The 19,055-nt window shown below is 31.8% G+C and overlaps 1 protein-coding gene and 1 long non-coding RNA gene across 6 annotated transcripts in view; one reads left to right on the forward strand and one right to left on the reverse strand.

Annotated features, from left to right (window-relative positions):
• The window catches only part of by (focal adhesion protein tensin), a 699,237-nt gene that overhangs the window by 504,210 nt on the left and 175,972 nt on the right, over positions 1 to 19,055 (reverse strand). The window contains exon 1 of one of the 5 annotated variants that reach the window (XM_085817319.1): positions 5,048 to 5,188. The exons of the other annotated variants lie outside the window; for them this stretch is intronic. Within the exon in view, the coding sequence (XP_085673445.1) occupies positions 5,048 to 5,062 (15 nt within the window). The 5' untranslated portion in view covers positions 5,063 to 5,188. Of the gene's footprint in view, positions 1 to 5,047; positions 5,189 to 19,055 lie in introns of those variants that run through there. 5 annotated transcript variants of the gene reach the window in all.
• Positions 5,178 to 19,055, forward strand: part of LOC146997308 (uncharacterized) — a 63,745-nt gene continuing 49,867 nt past the window's right edge. The window contains exon 1 of the long non-coding RNA XR_015041317.1: positions 5,178 to 5,314. This is a non-coding gene — a long non-coding RNA (uncharacterized LOC146997308). The remainder of the gene's footprint in view (positions 5,315 to 19,055) is intronic.

The raw sequence follows: 19,055 nt of genomic DNA on the forward strand, positions 1-19,055 counted from the left end.
TAATTAGCAATACAGACACAGCTAAATAACATTACTTGAACTACTTATTGCATTCAACAACGGTTCCCCCCCCCCCCACCTGATGTTTCAAGTCCAACGACAGTTCTCGAAAGTTATACGAGCTTTTATTTGTACTTTGTTTTATACGAGCTGTATTGTAAATTACATGAATTACAATTACAAATTACATGAAGTAGAGATGATATTAGAAACTGACATATAGATATGAGTCATTGACACATCTGTACATGGCTTTAAAATTAACACAGTTTGTTAAGCAATGTGTACTATTAAAAACGTTCGGCCGTTTGGAATGGCCGCTCTGCGATCTGGTAACAAGGCTACCTGGATAAAAATTAAAAATTTGATGTAACTGGAATACCAGCATTTCTGAGAACTAGCATTGCCAGTATAAATGGATAAACTCTGTAGTAATGCACCAAAATGTACATAAGAAGATATGAAAACTGGAAAAACTAGAATACAGATATTTTGTAGTTAAAAAAAAAATGAGCGTCTAAAAACTCCCCAAGAGTTGTTGTAGCATCAATATCGCTGACATTCAGTTTCAGAAATGTTTTATTTCAGATAAGAATTTTTTAATAAATTAGTTACAAGATTTTTAAATAAATCAAAATCAAGCCTTTAATAGATATTTGGACGTTAAGGAAAGTTCTATGAATTTTGTAAAAAATTGCGACTCAAATACTTGAATTCTTATTCAAAAGCAAAAATATTACAAACATTATAAATTATAATCCCTCTTCATCGAAAAATAAAAAAATATTTCTCGTAGTACATCTTACATTACATAAGTTGAAAGATATATTATTTACCCCAAAATATTTAAAAGTCATATTTTATAAAGTAAATTCTTTCCCTTCAATTTTGTTTAACACATCGTGTTATAACTGTTGCCTCTTTTCATTTATTTACATAGTTTTACTTTGCCTAAATGTCTGACGTATTTTGCACAAAAAAAGCGCAGAATACGTTTGTCTTCAAAACAACTATCCATTAAGGATTTCATCCAAATACACACAATTTTTCTGTAAAACAATGAGAATCTATCATTGAATTTTTCTCCTCGATTTTTAAAATTTAAAAATGCCATACTGTGAAAAACGCTATTCGATTCTCAGTTATCTGCAAGATTTACTTTCGTAATACTGCAAGTTTTACTTTGTTATGCACAGGAAAGTGAAAATTTAAGGATTACTGTTATATAGCGTTGCGGGTGCCTTTCAAACATTACTGTTTATATAGTCACCGTACAGAATCTCAGTTACTTTTAATTTCGAGCGTCCGACAATCCACTTTATTCGACATATACTGAAAATTTAATTCATATTAGAAATTATTGTTATGATACTGATTATCAAAACTATTATTATCATCATCAATATCATTATTCCTGATCTTGCTTTATATTGCTTTCAATTAAATAATTCTGTAGGCCGAATTCCTGCTGTCGTCATGGTGAGACTTAAACTACTTTTTTTTAGAAAAGCAACTTCTTGACCTTAACAAAATACAAGTTATCATTTTCGTTAATAACTGCTATACATATTACTTTTTATTGTGCAGCTTTTATATAATTACAAGTGCACTGTGTATTTCGACATGGAATCACCATCTTTACTTCCCAATAAAATAATTTTACTACTGTAGCCGTTTAAAAAAAAATTACACACTGCTTTTTTTTAATGTGAAAATTTATATTTAATTGTTGCTCTTTGTTCAGAAGGTCAGTTCTTCGATAGTTCCCGTTATCCAACATTCTCGGCTATTCAACTATTATTCACTAACGTTTATGTCATATAATATGTCACTACGCAAGATTCTTAATTCCTGAAAATGATGTAACGAATAAGTCAATATTGTTTGGTTTATTAGAGAAAAAGAATAAGTAATGGAAATTTATCTTAAATTAATGTGCAGGAACTTCTTGATATATTTATTCACATCTGCTTCAATCTGTTTTTCAAAGAACTTAACGTATCACCATTTCCTGTAATAGCTTCCGATAGTCAGCTTTTCTTTTCATACCCCTTAAATAAGTCTCTTAGATATTGTATGGAGCAGGGATGGGCAAACGTTTTCGGTCGCGGGGCCAAAAATCAAAAACAAAAAGTTTGGAGGGCCAAGATAAAATTTTCTAAAATTTTAAAACAGTATACAAGTATTACAATTTAAATATGTTGATGAGATGAATGAAACTGCGATTTCATTTTTTAACGTTCCTTATATTGAGTTTCGAAGTGCTGATTCATCTGTCAGTCTACTTCTGAAATAATTATTTCTAAGTTTCATAGTTGAAGACACTTGTTCACATATATAAGATGAAGTAAAGATAGCACTGATTTTATGAGCGTGAGATATTAAATTTGAGAAACTTAATTTCGATAATGATTTATAAAACTCTCACTTTGGCATATTTAGAAAAAAACTGCTTGAGATGATTGTTAGATTGCAACTCAATTACTAATTCAAGCTGCAAATCTGACCTCACTGCTTCACATTTTATGCTGAAAGGCATGGTAAAAATATCCAATTCTATTTGAATGACACTGAAATCTTGAAATCTTCGTTCGAACTCAAAATGCAGTTTTTTCAAATCATCTTCATAATTCTTAAGATTTTCTCCATTTACTGAGGGTATTGAGTTTAACCTGGAGAAATGAGACAAGTCGTTCTTAGCTAGATGCCCAGCAAACAGATTAAGTTTTCTTATTAAGTTTTAAGTTAAGATAATTTTTTTTTTCTGACAGGTCTAATTCACCTATATTGGATTCCCATATGTCTGCTCCCCGAGAAAGAGATAACGCTTGATGGCGCCAATCTACAGCTATAACTAACCAAGAACTTCCGCTTTTAACACTTTACCGATTGAAAGCTGTCTATGCTTGCTATTTCCGTCAATTTATGTTTTATAGAACAAAAATAGAGAGAGTAAAAAAAATCTTCACCCCTTTGGAAAAAAAAAAGAAGAAAAAAATAATATTTAAACAAAGTAGAAAAGGCCGGTGGTATATAATATATAAACACAATTTCTTTTAATTTGCCTCAGTTCAGCAAATTAAAATTATATCCGCGGGCCGGAGTTGGCCCGCGGGCCGTAGATTGTCCATCCCTATTATAGACACAGCTTAAGATATATGCTTTGAACGCAGAAGTTTCTAAACCGTAATCTTCTAGGCAGGTTCCAACGTATCTTGCACCACTTCTATTGCAATAAAACTTTCGTATATTCAATTCAAATTACCAAAACTTTTGACTGATGGAAGTTCTACTGAATTAATTTCATTATAGCTCTTGAATTATATTTACACATATTTTCTTGTATTTTTTAAACCATGTGACGAAATAAAAAAAATCTACCATCCGAATATATTATGAATATATTCAGAGTATTTATCTACCATTTCGTACGGATTTGCTATTCTGAAAAGATGACTGACTGAAAGCATGATTATCGACGCTGATCTCAGAACTACTGGTCACTTTCAGATAGAGTTGTCTACTTGAGATGGAAGTCATCACATATTTCACTGCATTTCTAATATAAACAATTACAAAAATTTAAAAACTACACACCTCCCAATGATCACTGCATTTCACAATAATACAACAACAAACATGAACTTCATAACCTTCTAACTAAAATGAATATTAATAAATATTTTCCATCCATTAAAATATTCAGTAGCTTTTAGATAATAATTTATTTCTAAGATTCACAGAAGAACTTACATAAAATAAAAATACATTCTGATTTTAAAACCATTGAGAGTATAACTTTAAAAAAAGTTTATAATTTCCGCATTAAAATCATTAAAGAGAATTTTAAATACAATTATACTTCAATAGGGCACAAAAGAAGGAACTAGGGGGAAAAAATTTCCTTTAATCGAAAGCTTACATTTTAGAAAATTTAACATTAATTTCGAATAACATATTTCAATATGCAATTAAAAATAAGAAAATTTCGGCTGACCATAATTCTATTACATTAAGCTTTTTCACAGATTTTGAACGATGTTTTTAATATTTTTCTAATATTTTTAAGAACACGAGACGAAACAATATACTTACGCTAAATACAAGGTTGTTTTTACGATTTTGATTGTCACATTAGCGTGTTTCTCTTTTAGTTAAGTCTAAGATTTTAGGTGTTTAATATGAATGTATTCGGAGTTTATATTATCAACAGTAAGTTTTCGAAGATAATTCATAACAAAATATTTAAAGCGAAAATTTTATAAAATGTGAAAAAGTAAAACAACACAGTGAATAAAGGTGCATGTGTTCCAAATCGCTAACACGCAAAACGTACATTCATAACAAATAACATGAAAAGAGTGCATTCGTAGTAAATCGTCAATGAATATAGTATATGTATTTTTAAAAAATTGTAGTTCTGCGTACCTACCGACGCACACACATACACACAGAGAGAGAGTATCCATTTTTTAATACTGAAGATAAAAAATTCAAATTCATTAAGAATGAAGAAACATTTAAACATCTATGTGTACTGATTATGTCTCTACGTAAAATGCGGTATCTGAATTTTTTAAATTAATAATCGATAAAACAACACGTTTTAAATAAGAGATTATTTTATAAAAATATTTGCATATGATACAAACTCAAAATAATCTACTATTCCATTTAACAGATAATATTAAAATTATAAAGATTAAAAAGTAATAAATAAGTTCGATAAACCTGACACATCATTTTAAAAATGTTCTAGAAATTCATATAATTTTTATTTGCAACAAGCTAAGTATAATAATTTATGTATCCCCCCAAATCAGAAACAATAATAATTTAATTAATTCAATTTCGCAAAGTATTTTACAGTAATTGTGATAAAATTTTAAAATACAAATATTTCTTTCTTTCAAAGAATTATAAAAAAGTTCACATATGCTATCTAAAAGTTTCTAGAATAATTCACATGTTTAAAAGGAATTTCAGAGTAAATGTGAGAAACACTGAATTTCATTCACAGATGCAAAAGTAAACAAACTTTATTTACCTGGTCAAGTTTCATCCCGCAACGATTACGGTTGAGAAATAATCGATGATGCGGCAACAGATATCGTCTGCTTAATGATAACGCTAATCAATAACACTGTCCTGACATTAGAGAACGTCCGATTCTGTACGTTCAGTCGAAATTCGAGTAGCACCGCACGTTGTTTTAGAAAACGAAGAATAGTTGACGGTCGGACGGAGCGTTAGCGGAGGCGCGCCTACAGTAAAGCTACCATTCGAACATGACCTGACGCCATTGGATGTAGAGGTAACTTTCCTTATTAAGTCAAAGGGCGCAGGCGCGCATCTGTGTGACGTTGCGGACTAAAAAAGGGAAAAAGGGGATTTTCTTTTTCTCGAGATAGGGAAAAAATTATCTTCCCGCAGCAGACGACTTTCGCTTCTGCTTGACTCGATTTTCCAGTGGGATAGCTAATTTACTTCTGATCTTTGAAAAGAAACGTACATGCTGATGCATATATAATTATATATTTTAGAGATTTGATTCATGTTCGTAATTATTTGATTAATTGAGTTCCGAACAATAAAATTGGCAATTTCAAGAAGAATGATTTACGAGTTTGTTTCGGAAGCACTATTCGATATTTCGAGAAAATTGGATGAATAATTTAGCCTCTAAGAATAAAATGCTTTTTACATGAGATGATTTACGAGTATTTTCAAAATAAAAAATAATTTTTACAAAATTACGGTAAAAAAACTTTTATATAAATTTTAAAATTAAATGAAAATAAATTAAATGAAATTATATATTTTATACATAATTTCATTTCAATGGTCAGAACTTAAATTTTAAAAAATTATAACAAATTAAACAAAAAGTATCAAAGAAAATATAATTAAGTTATTTACTATTAATAATATCAGCAATGAAAGAATATTTTTCTTAATTTTAAATTAATTCTTTTTTTTTTTTTTTTTTTTTTTTTTTTTTTTAAGTTATCCAAGAAAATTAAGAGGACTTTTAATATTTTCCTTTCAATAATATTGTTAATGTGAATATATTTTCTTTACTATATGCTACATGCAGCAGAGATAAGTAAAATATATATAGTTCTTTTTACTTCCTTGTACGAAGTAAAAAGGAAGTATTGTAATCGCGAAAAGTTTCAGGCAGCATATTTCAACGAAAATATCCCATTTTGACCTCTTTCAAATGCAATTTAACGATGTATTTCCGTGATATCTGTATGTAAGGACAGAATAAAACACTCTCTTCCTCCAAAAAAATTATAAAACTGCTTTAAAATTAATTCTGAAGAGAATTTTTCGTGGCGTCTGTACGAACGTATGTACGTACTTATCTCGCATAACTCAAAAACGAGCAGCCTCAGAACGTTGAAATTTTGTATATAGGACTGCTATAAGATGTAGATGTGCACTTCGTATTTTGGTTGCAATCGGCAGCACCAAACGTATATAAATATATTTATATATATATCCACTCTGTTACCCGGCTCAGTGATCTCAGTTTCTTTACTCTTATATGTTTGTAAATTGTACATTTTTTGCTTTAAAAATGATTGAATTATGTTGTTCTTATCTTCCGGTTAAGGTTTTTATGCCTTTAGTAAATCTGTATGCAATATTTTTAGAATTATGAACACTTTTAAAATTGTTTAAGTGCCGCTAAGCCTAATAATGTTTTTGATGGCGGCCATTGCTTTTGTTTACATTTGAAACAGCAGGATAGCGGATTTGTTGCCAATCTAGAGAAACTTAACTTCGCAACAACAAAGATAACGCCTTCATTTGCTTAATTCTTTCTGGAATTTTTTCGAGGAAATAAGCGTTTAAGATTTATTTCGTAATTTTTAATACAGATATTTTGAGTTTTTATGTATTTTTGCCTTGTCGCGAAGTGAAAACTGAATTAATTGAATGAGAAATACTCAATCGTCTTTGAAAAACTGTTTCTTTTTTATTTTGTTTGCTTAATTTCTTTTATACATAGTTCCAGCTTTGTTATAGTATTTGAATAGAACATGTGGCAACGATTAGATAATTCTTTAAATGATATAAATTTTGTGCATTCTGAGTTATAATAGGAACGAAATATAATACTGTTAAGTAAACCTAGCGCCAGAGTGTCGCTATGGTAAACAAAGTGAATTTTAAAGAATGCATTTATTCTATTGTGGTTTATGCGCTGTCTGCGAAGTAGGTTTAATTCAATCTAATAAGTTTAAATGAAATGGAAAAAAAATTCGTATAATTTAATATTCCGTACAAGGAAGTCATGTGGTGTACACATCAGATTTTTTCTTCTTGTGCATGATAAGGAAATATAAAACTGATTCACAAGCGATGCGCGAATAGTTATTTATTAGAATAAGTATGCACACAAATAATAGATGACACTAGAAGTGAAATGCATGATTCGAAAGTAGCTGATGAGCCGGATTTTTATTTTTAACAAAATAAAAAGTTTTTAGTTAAATTTAAATTATTCTAAATATTTATAAAAACATGCATAAACAGTATTAATAATGCCACAAAGAAAAATTTAAATGTACACTTATTTTGCGTCTGAAATCTAAAAATTAGTATCTACAAAAATTTCACACAGCCTTATATTGCATATTCTATTAATAGAATATATGCTTAACTAATAATACACATGCTTATAAAACAATTCTTTTACTAGTTCCCAGAGGTAACAATGTTTACCTATTTAAATTCAGGTAGTCTATTTACTATGAAATGTATTATGTTTCATTATTAGGTGTCATATCAGATGGAATGGTTCATGGGACAAACAAGTTGCATAGGAGGGAAGGGAGAATTACCCGCCCCTCCTCTTTTAAATATGCAATGCGGAAAAATGAGCAGTAAATCTGTAGTTAATTGTTGCAAAACTAATGTTCTTTTAACAGCTATTTATATTTTCCAAAGCAAAGGTACTTATCACTAAATCGTTATGTTGCTAAAAATTATTGGGCACAAATGAACTTAAATTTTGGATTTCTAATGAAAAATACATTATAGTAAATTAAAATTAAATTAAATTTATAATTTAAATAAATTTAAATTATACATTATGAAATTATAAATTAATATTACAGGTTTTAATAATGAAACACATTTATAAAAAAGAATAATTTTATGACAATTTTATATCATTTACTAGCAGCTTCGCTGCCAGCCTTCGTCTGGCTTTTAAATGTACCGGAAAAATGGCTGAAGGAAACACCAAACGTTAAATTTAAAAACTGCGTAGAATTTTACTCTGCAGAACAACTTCATAAAAAGTTATTACGTATAACAAAATTACAATGAAATAAGCAATATCTCTGAATACAAATATTAATTATAGTAATAAATAAATTAACTACCTTCCCTTTGCAAAATCTTAAGAACTCAAAAGGTATAAAGGAGGTAAGAACTTTGTTTCCTAAAAAAATCACTCAAAACTTTTCAATATCTTAAAAACAGTGAAATGAGCAATAAATAACATAAAAGAATACAGAAAATAAAAAATTCTAAAAAGCAAAGTATAATTAATGATATTTTATCTTATATTTTCAAGAGAAAAAAATTACAATGAAATAAGCTATTTCCCTTAATACAAATATTAATTATCCTTTTAAAAAAATTAACCAACTTTCCGTTGAAGAAAAAAAAATCATGCAAAACTTTTGAATATCTTACAGACAGTGAAATAAGCAAAAAATAACATGAACGCAACTCAAAAAACATAAATTTTCGCGCAGAATTTTACTCTACAGAACAACTTTATCAAAAAAAATCAATAAAAATGTATTATATATATATATATATAAATGACGATGAAATATGCCAATCTCTTAAAAACAATGACATAAGAAATACGATGAAAAATTGTTGCCAAACCTATATTTCTAAAAGAATGAAACTATTCAAAATGATGCGATTTCATCAAAAAGCTATCAACAACAATAAGACAGGAAAATTGTTGCCAAAATCAAATTTTTAAAGATGTGAGATGTGAGAAGTGTACTCGGAAGCTTCATTTAAAAAATGTTTTAAAAATACAAAATATTATCATTTTTCCAAAATTCTTTTTGTAAAAGCAGTCGCAAGGATGAAAGTTTTACGTGTCCAAAAATCAAAGAAAAATAAACTGTACATTTTTAAAAATAAACTTTTTTAAAAAAATCCCGTTGAAAAGGTGTTAAGCTCCCTTTGTTAAATAAATTCGTATTTAATCGATTTATTGAAACGCGAAATTTATTTTAAGTTCGTAAAATAGCTAAGTGCCTATGTTTCATGACGATGTGAAAATGGAGTATGTAGAGTAAAATCTCGCTTTCCTATAGCCCATTATGTTTCAAAATGACGCGATTTCGTCACAAAACATAAAATAAAAAAAAATCGAATTCGAATTTCGAAAAAATCGCTTCGAGGTGCACTGGCTCTTGTCTAGATGCACCTATGTACCAAATTTCGTAGCCGTGGGCCTATTAGCTTACGCGCAGCGCGAACGAAAGACACACACACACACAGAGACAGACTCTTTCTTTTATTATATGTAGAGATTAAACTATAAACTTTTTACAAATTCATTTTCTGGAGCTGGAGGGTGAATTTTTTTTAAAAATTATTTTAGATTAATTGGTATTATTCCGTTTTGAGGATCGTAAAAAAATTGCAGCGAAAATGTATGCGCAAATGCGCGAAATCTAGCAAACGCGCCCATTTAACAGCGCGCCAAATCTAGCGTATGCGCTGATTTCAGATTGCGTAAGTTTATATAGTTCTATATTTCTTAAGACACCATTGAAATACTAGTTTAATTTTTAAACCCTTTTTTGATTGTAAATTATTTTTTGATATCCTATGGATTTAACAATTCGGGAATAGCCCATGGAGAAAAGTCTACAATAGAATGTTGGGTAAAGTGCAGAATCACCCACTGCTTGAAGCGTTTTTAAGAATTGCACATACTCGGTATCCATGTACACATCGACCTATTTTCACTTTAAAAAAAATCCCAGAATTGCACAAAAATGGCACTGCGCACACCCTTGACTTTATCTATGTACACATCCATCTATTTTCACTTAAAATGTAAAAGAAAATTGACAAAAATCCAAATGTTTTTACCCTTGTTAAAAGCGGCAAACAAACAAGCGGGTGATTATGCACTTTATCGAGAATTATTTAAAAGAAAATTCATTATAGAAAATTATGTTTGAACAACCAACGAGATGAAATTATGTTTTAGCGATAACTCGGTAGCGAAATAGCGATGCAGGCATCCATTTAGTTATTTTTAGCAATTTTTATATAAATTACTAGCAGCTTCGCTGCCAGCCTTCGTCTGGCTTTTAAATGTACCGGAAAAATGGCTGAAGGAAACACCAAACGTTAAATTTAAAAACTGCGTAGAATTTTACTCTGCAGAACAACTTCATAAGAAAAAGTTATTACATATAACAAATTTACAATGAAATAAGCAATATTCCTTAATACAAATATTAATTATCCTAATAAATAAATTAACCAACTTCCCTTTGCAAACTCTTAAGAACTCAAATGGTATAAAGGAGGTTAAGAACTTTGTTTCATAAAAAAAAAAAAAAAAAAAAAATCACTCAAAACTTTTCAATATCTTATAAACAGTGAAATGAGCAGTAAATAACATAAAAGAATACAAACAAGGAAAAATTCTGAAAAGTAAAGTATAATTAATGATATTTTATCTTATATTTTCAAAAGGAAAAAATTACAATGAAATAAGCTATATCCCTTAATACAAATATAATTTTTCCTACTAAAAAAATTAACCAACTTTTCGTTGAAGAACAAAAATCATGCAAAACTTTTCAATATCTTACAAACAGTGAAATAAGCAAAAAATAACATGAAAGCAACTCAAAAAAACAAAATTCCGCGCAGAATTTTACTCTACAGAACAACTTTATCAAAAAAAAAAAAATCGCTAGAAATGTATTATATATATATATATAAATGACAATGAAATATGCCAATCTCTTAAAAACAGTGACATAAGAAATACGATGAAAAATTGTTGCCAAACCCATATTTCTAAAAGAATGAAACTATTCAAAATGCGATTTCATCAAAAATCTATCAATAACAATAAGAAAGGAAAATTGTTGCCAAAATCACATTGCCAAAATCGGAAGCTTAAAAATTTTTTTTAAGAATTTAAAATTTTTTTTAAAAATACAAAATATTATCATTTTTCCAAAATTCTTTTTGTAAAAGTAGTCGCAAGGATGAAAGTTTAACGTGTTCAAAAATCAATAAAAAATAAACTGTACATTTAAAAAAATAAACAGTTTTAGAAAAAAATCCCGTTGAAAAGGTGTTAAGCTGCCTTTGTTAAATAAATTCGTATTTAATCGATTTATTGAAACGCGAAATTTATTTTAAGTTCGTAAAATAGCTAAGTGCCTACGTTTCATGACGATGTGAAAATGGAGTGTGTAGAGTAAAATCTCGCTTTCCTATAGCCCATTATGTTTCAAAATGACGCGATTTCGTCACAAAACATAAAATAAAAAAAAAATCGAATTCGAATTTCGAAAAAATCGCTTCGAGGTGCACTGGCTCTTGTCTAGATGCACCTATGTACCAAATTTCGTAGCCGTGGGCCTATTAGTTTACGCGCAGCGCGAACGAAAGACACACACACACCATCTCTTTCTTTTATTATATGTAGAGTAGAGAAGAGATAATAATGATCTGAAATAGTTATTTACTCTTATTCTTCCATTCAGTATTGTTTAGCCTTTTTTATATAAATTATAATAATAAAGTATTATATGAAATTAACCTTTCATCTAAATTAAAACATCAATTTTAGATAGTTATTTACTATTATAGTTCCTTTCTTGAATTAGGGTTGCCGCAATTATTTTTGGCAGCACTGGCATCAACAATAGTTTGGCGATTTTTTACGGCCCTCAAAACCGAATAGTTCCGATTAATTTAGATATGGTTTAATTAATAACGGGAAAGTGCAGGAGGGACCCTTTTAGAAATATTTCTCCTTTTTCAGTTATTATCAAAATTCGCACATGCGAATTCTAAATCGTTACTTCTACTAGTCTATAAATTGCATATATTTTTGCATACAGGTTTCATTCTTGCTGTACTTTGTGAAGTATGCAGCAAATTTAAGGGGAGTGAAAAACACAACAGTTTTCTATTTAAATCTAAGAAATATAGAACCAAGTCCATAATCTTAAGAAATATAGAACCAAGTCTTGAGAAATCTGAATGACAGAAGTGCATCAAGGGGATAATCGCAGTATACGAAGAGGCAATGAATATGTTACAGAATGAATCACCGAGATCTTTATAATTATTTCACAGAATGATTCCCTATAACATTTACGTGTGTTTGTTATTAGCATAGCTCACAGTCAACATAACGTCACTACTAGCTGACTCAATTATTACCAACTATGTAGATTATTTGTTGGCAGTGGGATTGATCACAGAAACTTCTACGTGACTTCGAGAGCCACAAGCTTTCAACTCCAAAAATATTATATTCTGATTTCTCTATACACTTTTTTTTGCTATATGTATCTTTAGATTAATGTTCTATGCAACATCTGTTTCTCAATTTCCGCACACATTCACTAAGGCTCATTTACATGCTCCCCATATGGATTTGTGAGTTTTGAAAATATTTTTGAGTATACATTTCGGTGATTTCAGTTATTGGTATTATTATTCTTGCTTACAACAAGCGAGGCAAAAGGTCTTAAATATCAAGTTCGCTTTTCTTTAGCAGAACAATACCTAATTAAAAACTTGTAGTTACAACAACAACAAGAACAACAAAGAAAAAAAATATCTGAATATTTCATAAATTCCAAATTTTTGTAAATATTAATAAATATTTGCTGTTTCAAAGTATTTGCCTATCTTTGCCTAACACTGAATACAGTTTAGGATTTCAATGATATGCAGAAAGCAAAAGTGACTTATCGCCATTGCTTATTTTAGTAACATGTAACTTATAACTAAGAAAGTCATGTCCTATATAAATTTTCTAGTAATTCTACAAGGCCCAGAAATTCCAGATCCACTTTCATTAAAAATCTTGAGAGATTCATATAGCAGTTCTGATTCACATATTGATCATGAATACGTTTTTCCTGAGTCTGAACCAAAATAAAGAAAGAACGAGAAATATTAATAATTAAACATTTGGATTACTATTGGCTATAGAGTGCCTTAATACGTGCAATGTTTGTATGTTTATAAAGTTTAAAAATATGTCTCTCTCTCACACACACATATATATATCACAATGACTCTCTTGATTCTCTGCAAGCAATATACTTTTGCTTGCTGCTGTTCTTATCGTACCCTCTTCAAAAATGTAAAAGGTTCGCAATATATCTTTAGTAATGGTCCCTTTGCCACAGAAAGTTATGAACCACTGATCTGTGTAAATGTGGGAAAAGGGAAGATCCTGACCAGCAAGTCTTTACATGTCCCCAAATAGTTGTAATATCAAATTTAAAATGTTCCAGGTACAACATCTAAAGATTATTTATTTATTTATTATTATTCCGCCTGCTTCACCCCTCAATGGGCACTACAGGTAAGTCATGTTATTCTGATCGTTGCTACAGCAACCTACTTTGGTTATTTATCTTTTCAACCTTATCATAGATAAACAGATTTAACAATAGTTATTTCTTTTCTTGGGTGCTCCTTACAATTTTTTGGGAATGTTAATATAAAATTAGCAAAAAGGGTTAGTTAGCTTAGAGATATTTACATATATACATGAGATGAGGCTTGCTGGCTTTGCATTTCGTTAAGTGCTTAGACCTGGTTATCTGCTATGATTATGCTGCTCTTAGAATAGACATACTCTATGATAGTTCTGACGCCCCGCTGTCTGTAGTAATCCTGAAGAAGATCTTTGAGGCTATGTGATCCCTGGAGCTGAGGAAGGAAGGCTCTGTTGGGAGAAGTGAGTGGACAGTTGTGGATGTAATGTGAAACGTCTGCTGAAGAAGCTGAAGCACCACAGGCGCATTTTACGTTTTGATGGCAGAACCAGCTGAGGTACGCGGGAAATCTTCCGTCATTTGTGAAAGCTTGTTGTAGATAGAAATCTGTTTTCAGCTTTTTGGTGGAAACCGCGGAAAAGATGGAGTAGGTGTGTCGATCGGTGTCTGAGTCGTCCCAGCGAGCTTGCCAGATGGACATGAAGGCGCAGAAGATCTTGTGTTTGGCAGCGACTATGGAAAGTGGTATCTCTGAGTCAATGAAGGGGTGAATTATGGCTTCTTTAGCTAAAGAGTCGGCCCTTTCTTTACCTTGGGTACCTTGATGACTACGTACCCAGTATAGAGGCACTTGCCTGGAAGAAGACAAGATAATAAGCACTTCTTTTAATGAAGAGATGTGGAAGGCTTGTGTGCCGTTCTTGTTCAGTGCCTGTAGGACGCTCATGCTGGAATCCATCAGCTTCTACACGAACTCATGCTCTGTCCGTGTAGAAGTGATGGATGGAAAAATGGTGTTGCCTGCCCAGAGAGCTGCCTTCTTTAAAGCGAAGGACTCAGCCTGGAAAAGCGTGGCGTGGTCGCTAAGTCTGAACCGTGCTGAGTGAATTTCTGTATTGTTGTAGAAAGCGACATAGGCTGCACCTACTTGCCATGAAACTTTAGAGCCATCAGAAAAGATTTCTAAGTCCTGCCCTTTTGGTAGATGTTTAAGCCATTTTATATCTTTCGTGAGAGATCGGTGGAGGGAGTATAGTGGCACTGTGGTTCTAAGAAGCGCTGGTCTATGAATGAGGAGTCATCGAGCTGGAAGGAGTCCTTAAAATAAACTAACCTATAAATACCATACTCAATTTCTGCTTTTAGATCTAAGGGAAGAACCCCTGCAAAGATCTGAAGAGCCGCTGTGGATGTGGTAGTGAAACACTTAATGATCTTGAGAAGGGTGATGCGTTTAATTTGGAGTAGCTTCTGACGAACCCTAACCGTGCCAGTCATCCAGATGGGGGAGCCGTAATTGATCATCTTTTCAATGCCCCGCAGATATAGTTCTTTCAAAAGTTTCCCTTTTAGATTCCATTTATCTGTGACAATGCGATTTAAGCTATTAATAAGATTGCAGGTTTTATCTCGTATCATCGTTAAGTGCGGTACCCAGGTGAGTTTTCTATCAAGTAAGAATCCTAGGTATTTTAAAGTAACTTCATTTTTTAGTGCACGGCCCTGCCATTTAATACGGGGTGGTTTATTTACAAGTTTATTATCCTTTGAAAAGGTGACCATTTTTGTGTTATCGATGCTGAGTTTGAGGCACCAGTCAGTGATAAGATCTAATGCCTTTTTCGCTTTGTTTTCTATTTCAGTGCGATTGTCTCCTTGAATGATTAGGATAAAATCGCCGGCGGGCGTAGACCTGGATTTGTGCATTTCCTTTGAAATCTAGATCTAATGCAGTATTCGCAATGAGATTCCACAATATTGGGCCAATACTGGAGCCTTGGGGAGCGTCTCTGTAGTAATCGTTAGGTAGTAATCGTTAGTGACACTGACCCCGTCTCGCTGGTAAGTGACTTTACGATTATGAAGATAACTGCTTATGATCCGAAACAGATTATTAGGACATTGAAGATGTTTGAGTTGATCCCTGAGGGCTGGCCACCAGAGTTGGTTGAAGGCCGAGGACACGTCTAACACACGTGTGGAGACCTCGCTGCTTGTTACGGTGTATTTGCTCTTGTAGAGTGTGAAGAGCGTCGATGGTGCTCTTTCCCTTCGTGAAACCGTATTGCGCTTTGTTCATGAGGTGATTTTTCTCCAGGTAGAAAGTGACACGTCTGGTTATTAGTTTGTCTAGCACTTTTCCCCAGGTGGAGAGAAGACAGATAGGTCTATATGCGTTCGGATACTTACTGTCTTTGCCCTCTTTTTTGAAAAGAACAAGCTCAGCATTCTTTCAAGCATCTGGAAATTAGCCTTTTTGAAGGCATGCATTAAAGTGATATGCTAGTTGGTCTTCGTTTGCGATTCTCAACTCTTCGACGAAGTCTATATTGAGTTTGTCCAAGCCTGGGGCTTTGCCCCTTTTGGTAGTTTCTATGATAGTGAAGGAGGGATCATTTGCGGTGTTTGGAGGGCTGCTTGCTGATCTCCTTACCTCCCTGTGATGTGAGGTGTCTTCGTCTTGAGTATCGTTGGGAAAGTGATATTTGACAATTTCTGCAATAGTCCTCAATGTTTTTGGTCTGCTCAAGCTGACTTTCTAGTTTGTCTATTCTACAGTTTTTTTTCAGTAACGAGATTAAGAACTTTCATAAAGTGGTCTTTGATCTTTTTACTTGCTTTTTTGGATATATCGTATGTGCTAATAAGCCGTCAAGTTCAGTGACATAATAAAGCATTTCTTGTACTCTATTAGTGTCATATGTTGTCAGAATGTGTTTATTTCGCATTTGTGAAATGACCTGCTCTGTTGAAGAAATATCCTCATTTGACATCTCCAAAGTGTCCTACTCTGTTGGTGGAGCGGTGGCTGACTGCTTTTTGCTGTCAGGGCATACTTGCCTCTTTGGCTTCATATTATTACGACGAGCCATTTTGCTTTGTGCTTGTATATGAGATCGCTGCCAAGAAGCAATATTGCATAAACACAACAGTTAGGTTTAACCAAGAAGAAAAACCACGTGTGCTTCAGCACTCATCACAGAAATGAATACGTAATTTTATAACAATCCACTTTGAATTTCAGAAGTAACAGAAATACACATTTGAACTGCAAAGAATGCCACTTATGTGACATAGTGTGACTAGCTTATCATGCAAAGTCCAGAAACAGTAAAATCTCAATAAAAACTAGCTAAAACTGTTTAAAATGCAAAGAAATAATTTTTAAACTTTAGATTTTTAACTTGCAGATTTTTAACAGTGAAATTGACCAAATTGGTCAACGGGCTAAAAGACGTCGAATTCAGTTCACCAAAGTATTTCAGTCCCTCCCCCTTTTCCGCGGGCAGAAACCCTACTGTGCGTGATGCACCCATTTACTTAATTCACTTTCACTCCAAGTTGTTCTAATATCAACAAACGTCCGCCTTGTTAGGCTTAACAGTATTCAGAAAAAGAACAGTTCATAATTCAAAAACCATGAAAGCTGGCGTTATGCTTTTTGGTACAGATATAAAAATACACATATAGAATATAAATCGACAAACAGAATCGAGTTGCACAGTATACGAAAATAGAAATCAAGAAAAAGCCAAACTTAAATACATAATTGAATATCTACATCAATAGGCCTCAGCTTATGTTATCCAAGTCTACTCTCATGTGCAAAAAATATGACAAACTTCTTGTGGTATTTTTATAAACTTCTTATAACTTTTGTAAATTTCTCCTAACCTTTGTAACCATCTCGTAAACTTTGTAACTTTCTTTGTAAACGTCTTGTAATATTTTTGTAAACTTCCTGTAATTTTCCTTGTAACCTTTTATAAATTATAAACAAATTGCCAGGGAACCCTCAGCTGGCAAGGAGCCAGATGGTTAGAGTGGCAGTACTTTGCCAAATTTGTCTATGACGTTGTTTTGGTGCCGTACACGCTTGTACCTGACCTGACCTGCATCTACAGGGTTTCAGCTTTCTATATTATTCCATACATACATAAAGTGGTGAGCCATGAAAATCTTAATAAAAGACCTCGCATGTTTCTTATACTTTTTCATGTAATTAACATTTATAGATTTTTTTTTTAGAAGTGCCTATTTTAAACTAACAAACTACAGCAAGTATTATTTCGTACTTAATAAATGTTTAACCGAAATAAAGATTTTGCATCTAGGATGCTGGGTATCATGAAATTTAAACTCACGAATTTATATAACATATTCGTTTGAAAAACTCGCGTTCATTAATAACTGAAAAAGTTGATACCACTGCTTTTATTTTATTTAATATGAAATAAAAGGTATTGTATGAATCATTTGTTTATTCTTTATTTCAATGATAGAATTTATAAGTGGACTTTTTTGTTTTTATTTTAAGCTGTGATTTTTATTCATTAATTTTTAGCTATTTACTTACACAGATGTTTCTATAGATGATTCTTTTGGATATAGCGTTTCCCAAATTACAAATGAGTATGTGACAAGTATTTTGCATTATGTGAGTGGCAACAAAATACACACAGGACAAAATGCTCTAAAAGATATGATAATATTCACATATGATATATATGATTCATGATTGTTAAGCATTCCTATTAAAATAGTGGTTATTTTTCTTATTTTGTGTGCATTTAATGTTTAAAATGTTCTAATGTCTTTGTGACTTTTTAATCATTTAATAGCGCAACAATGCAATTTGAAATCTTTAATTAAAACTAAAAATATAAAATAGTTTCTCAGATGTATTTTAAACAAATCACCAGCCAATAAAAAGGATGCATCCTTTTTTTCGAAAGCTTTACTAAAAGAAGTCTTTACGGGGGGGGGGCTGACCTGGTTAGTTTGACTATGGCGAAGTCCGTGAAAACCATCTGCCCACGGACAGGGATGCGTTCGGGGAGGGCTGTCTAAAGTATGCTGGTTTGTAATTGTGTCGCACATGGGGAGGAATCACGAAAGCGCATATACAGGCTCCTCTTTCGCCGGGATTTGAATCCGGGTTGAGCTAGCAGTGTTCAGAGACTTTACCGCTCGGCCGCTAGTGCAGCCTTCCTTACGGAGGAATAGAATAAACTGGAACATTCGTCCACGAAAACGTTATCAAAATCATGAATCATGAATCATTATCAAAATCATAAATCATAAATCATTCCCAAAATCATAAACAAAATCATGAATCATTCCCAAAGCTCATGAAAACTGTAATTTTAAGTAAAGGATATCCAACGAAATATTGAATGACCCATTACTTTTTACTTTTTTAAATTAAATTTAAACTATTTGTATAAAGTGTTCGAATACTTATGTGATTTTTAGAGTTTTAGAATTATCATTATCATT

Source organism: Stegodyphus dumicola, chromosome 5 (genome assembly GCF_044657685.1).
Source record: "Stegodyphus dumicola isolate Sdum_Otavi_A_Nest chromosome 5, ASM4465768v1".
Taxonomy (NCBI): domain Eukaryota; kingdom Metazoa; phylum Arthropoda; class Arachnida; order Araneae; family Eresidae; genus Stegodyphus; species Stegodyphus dumicola.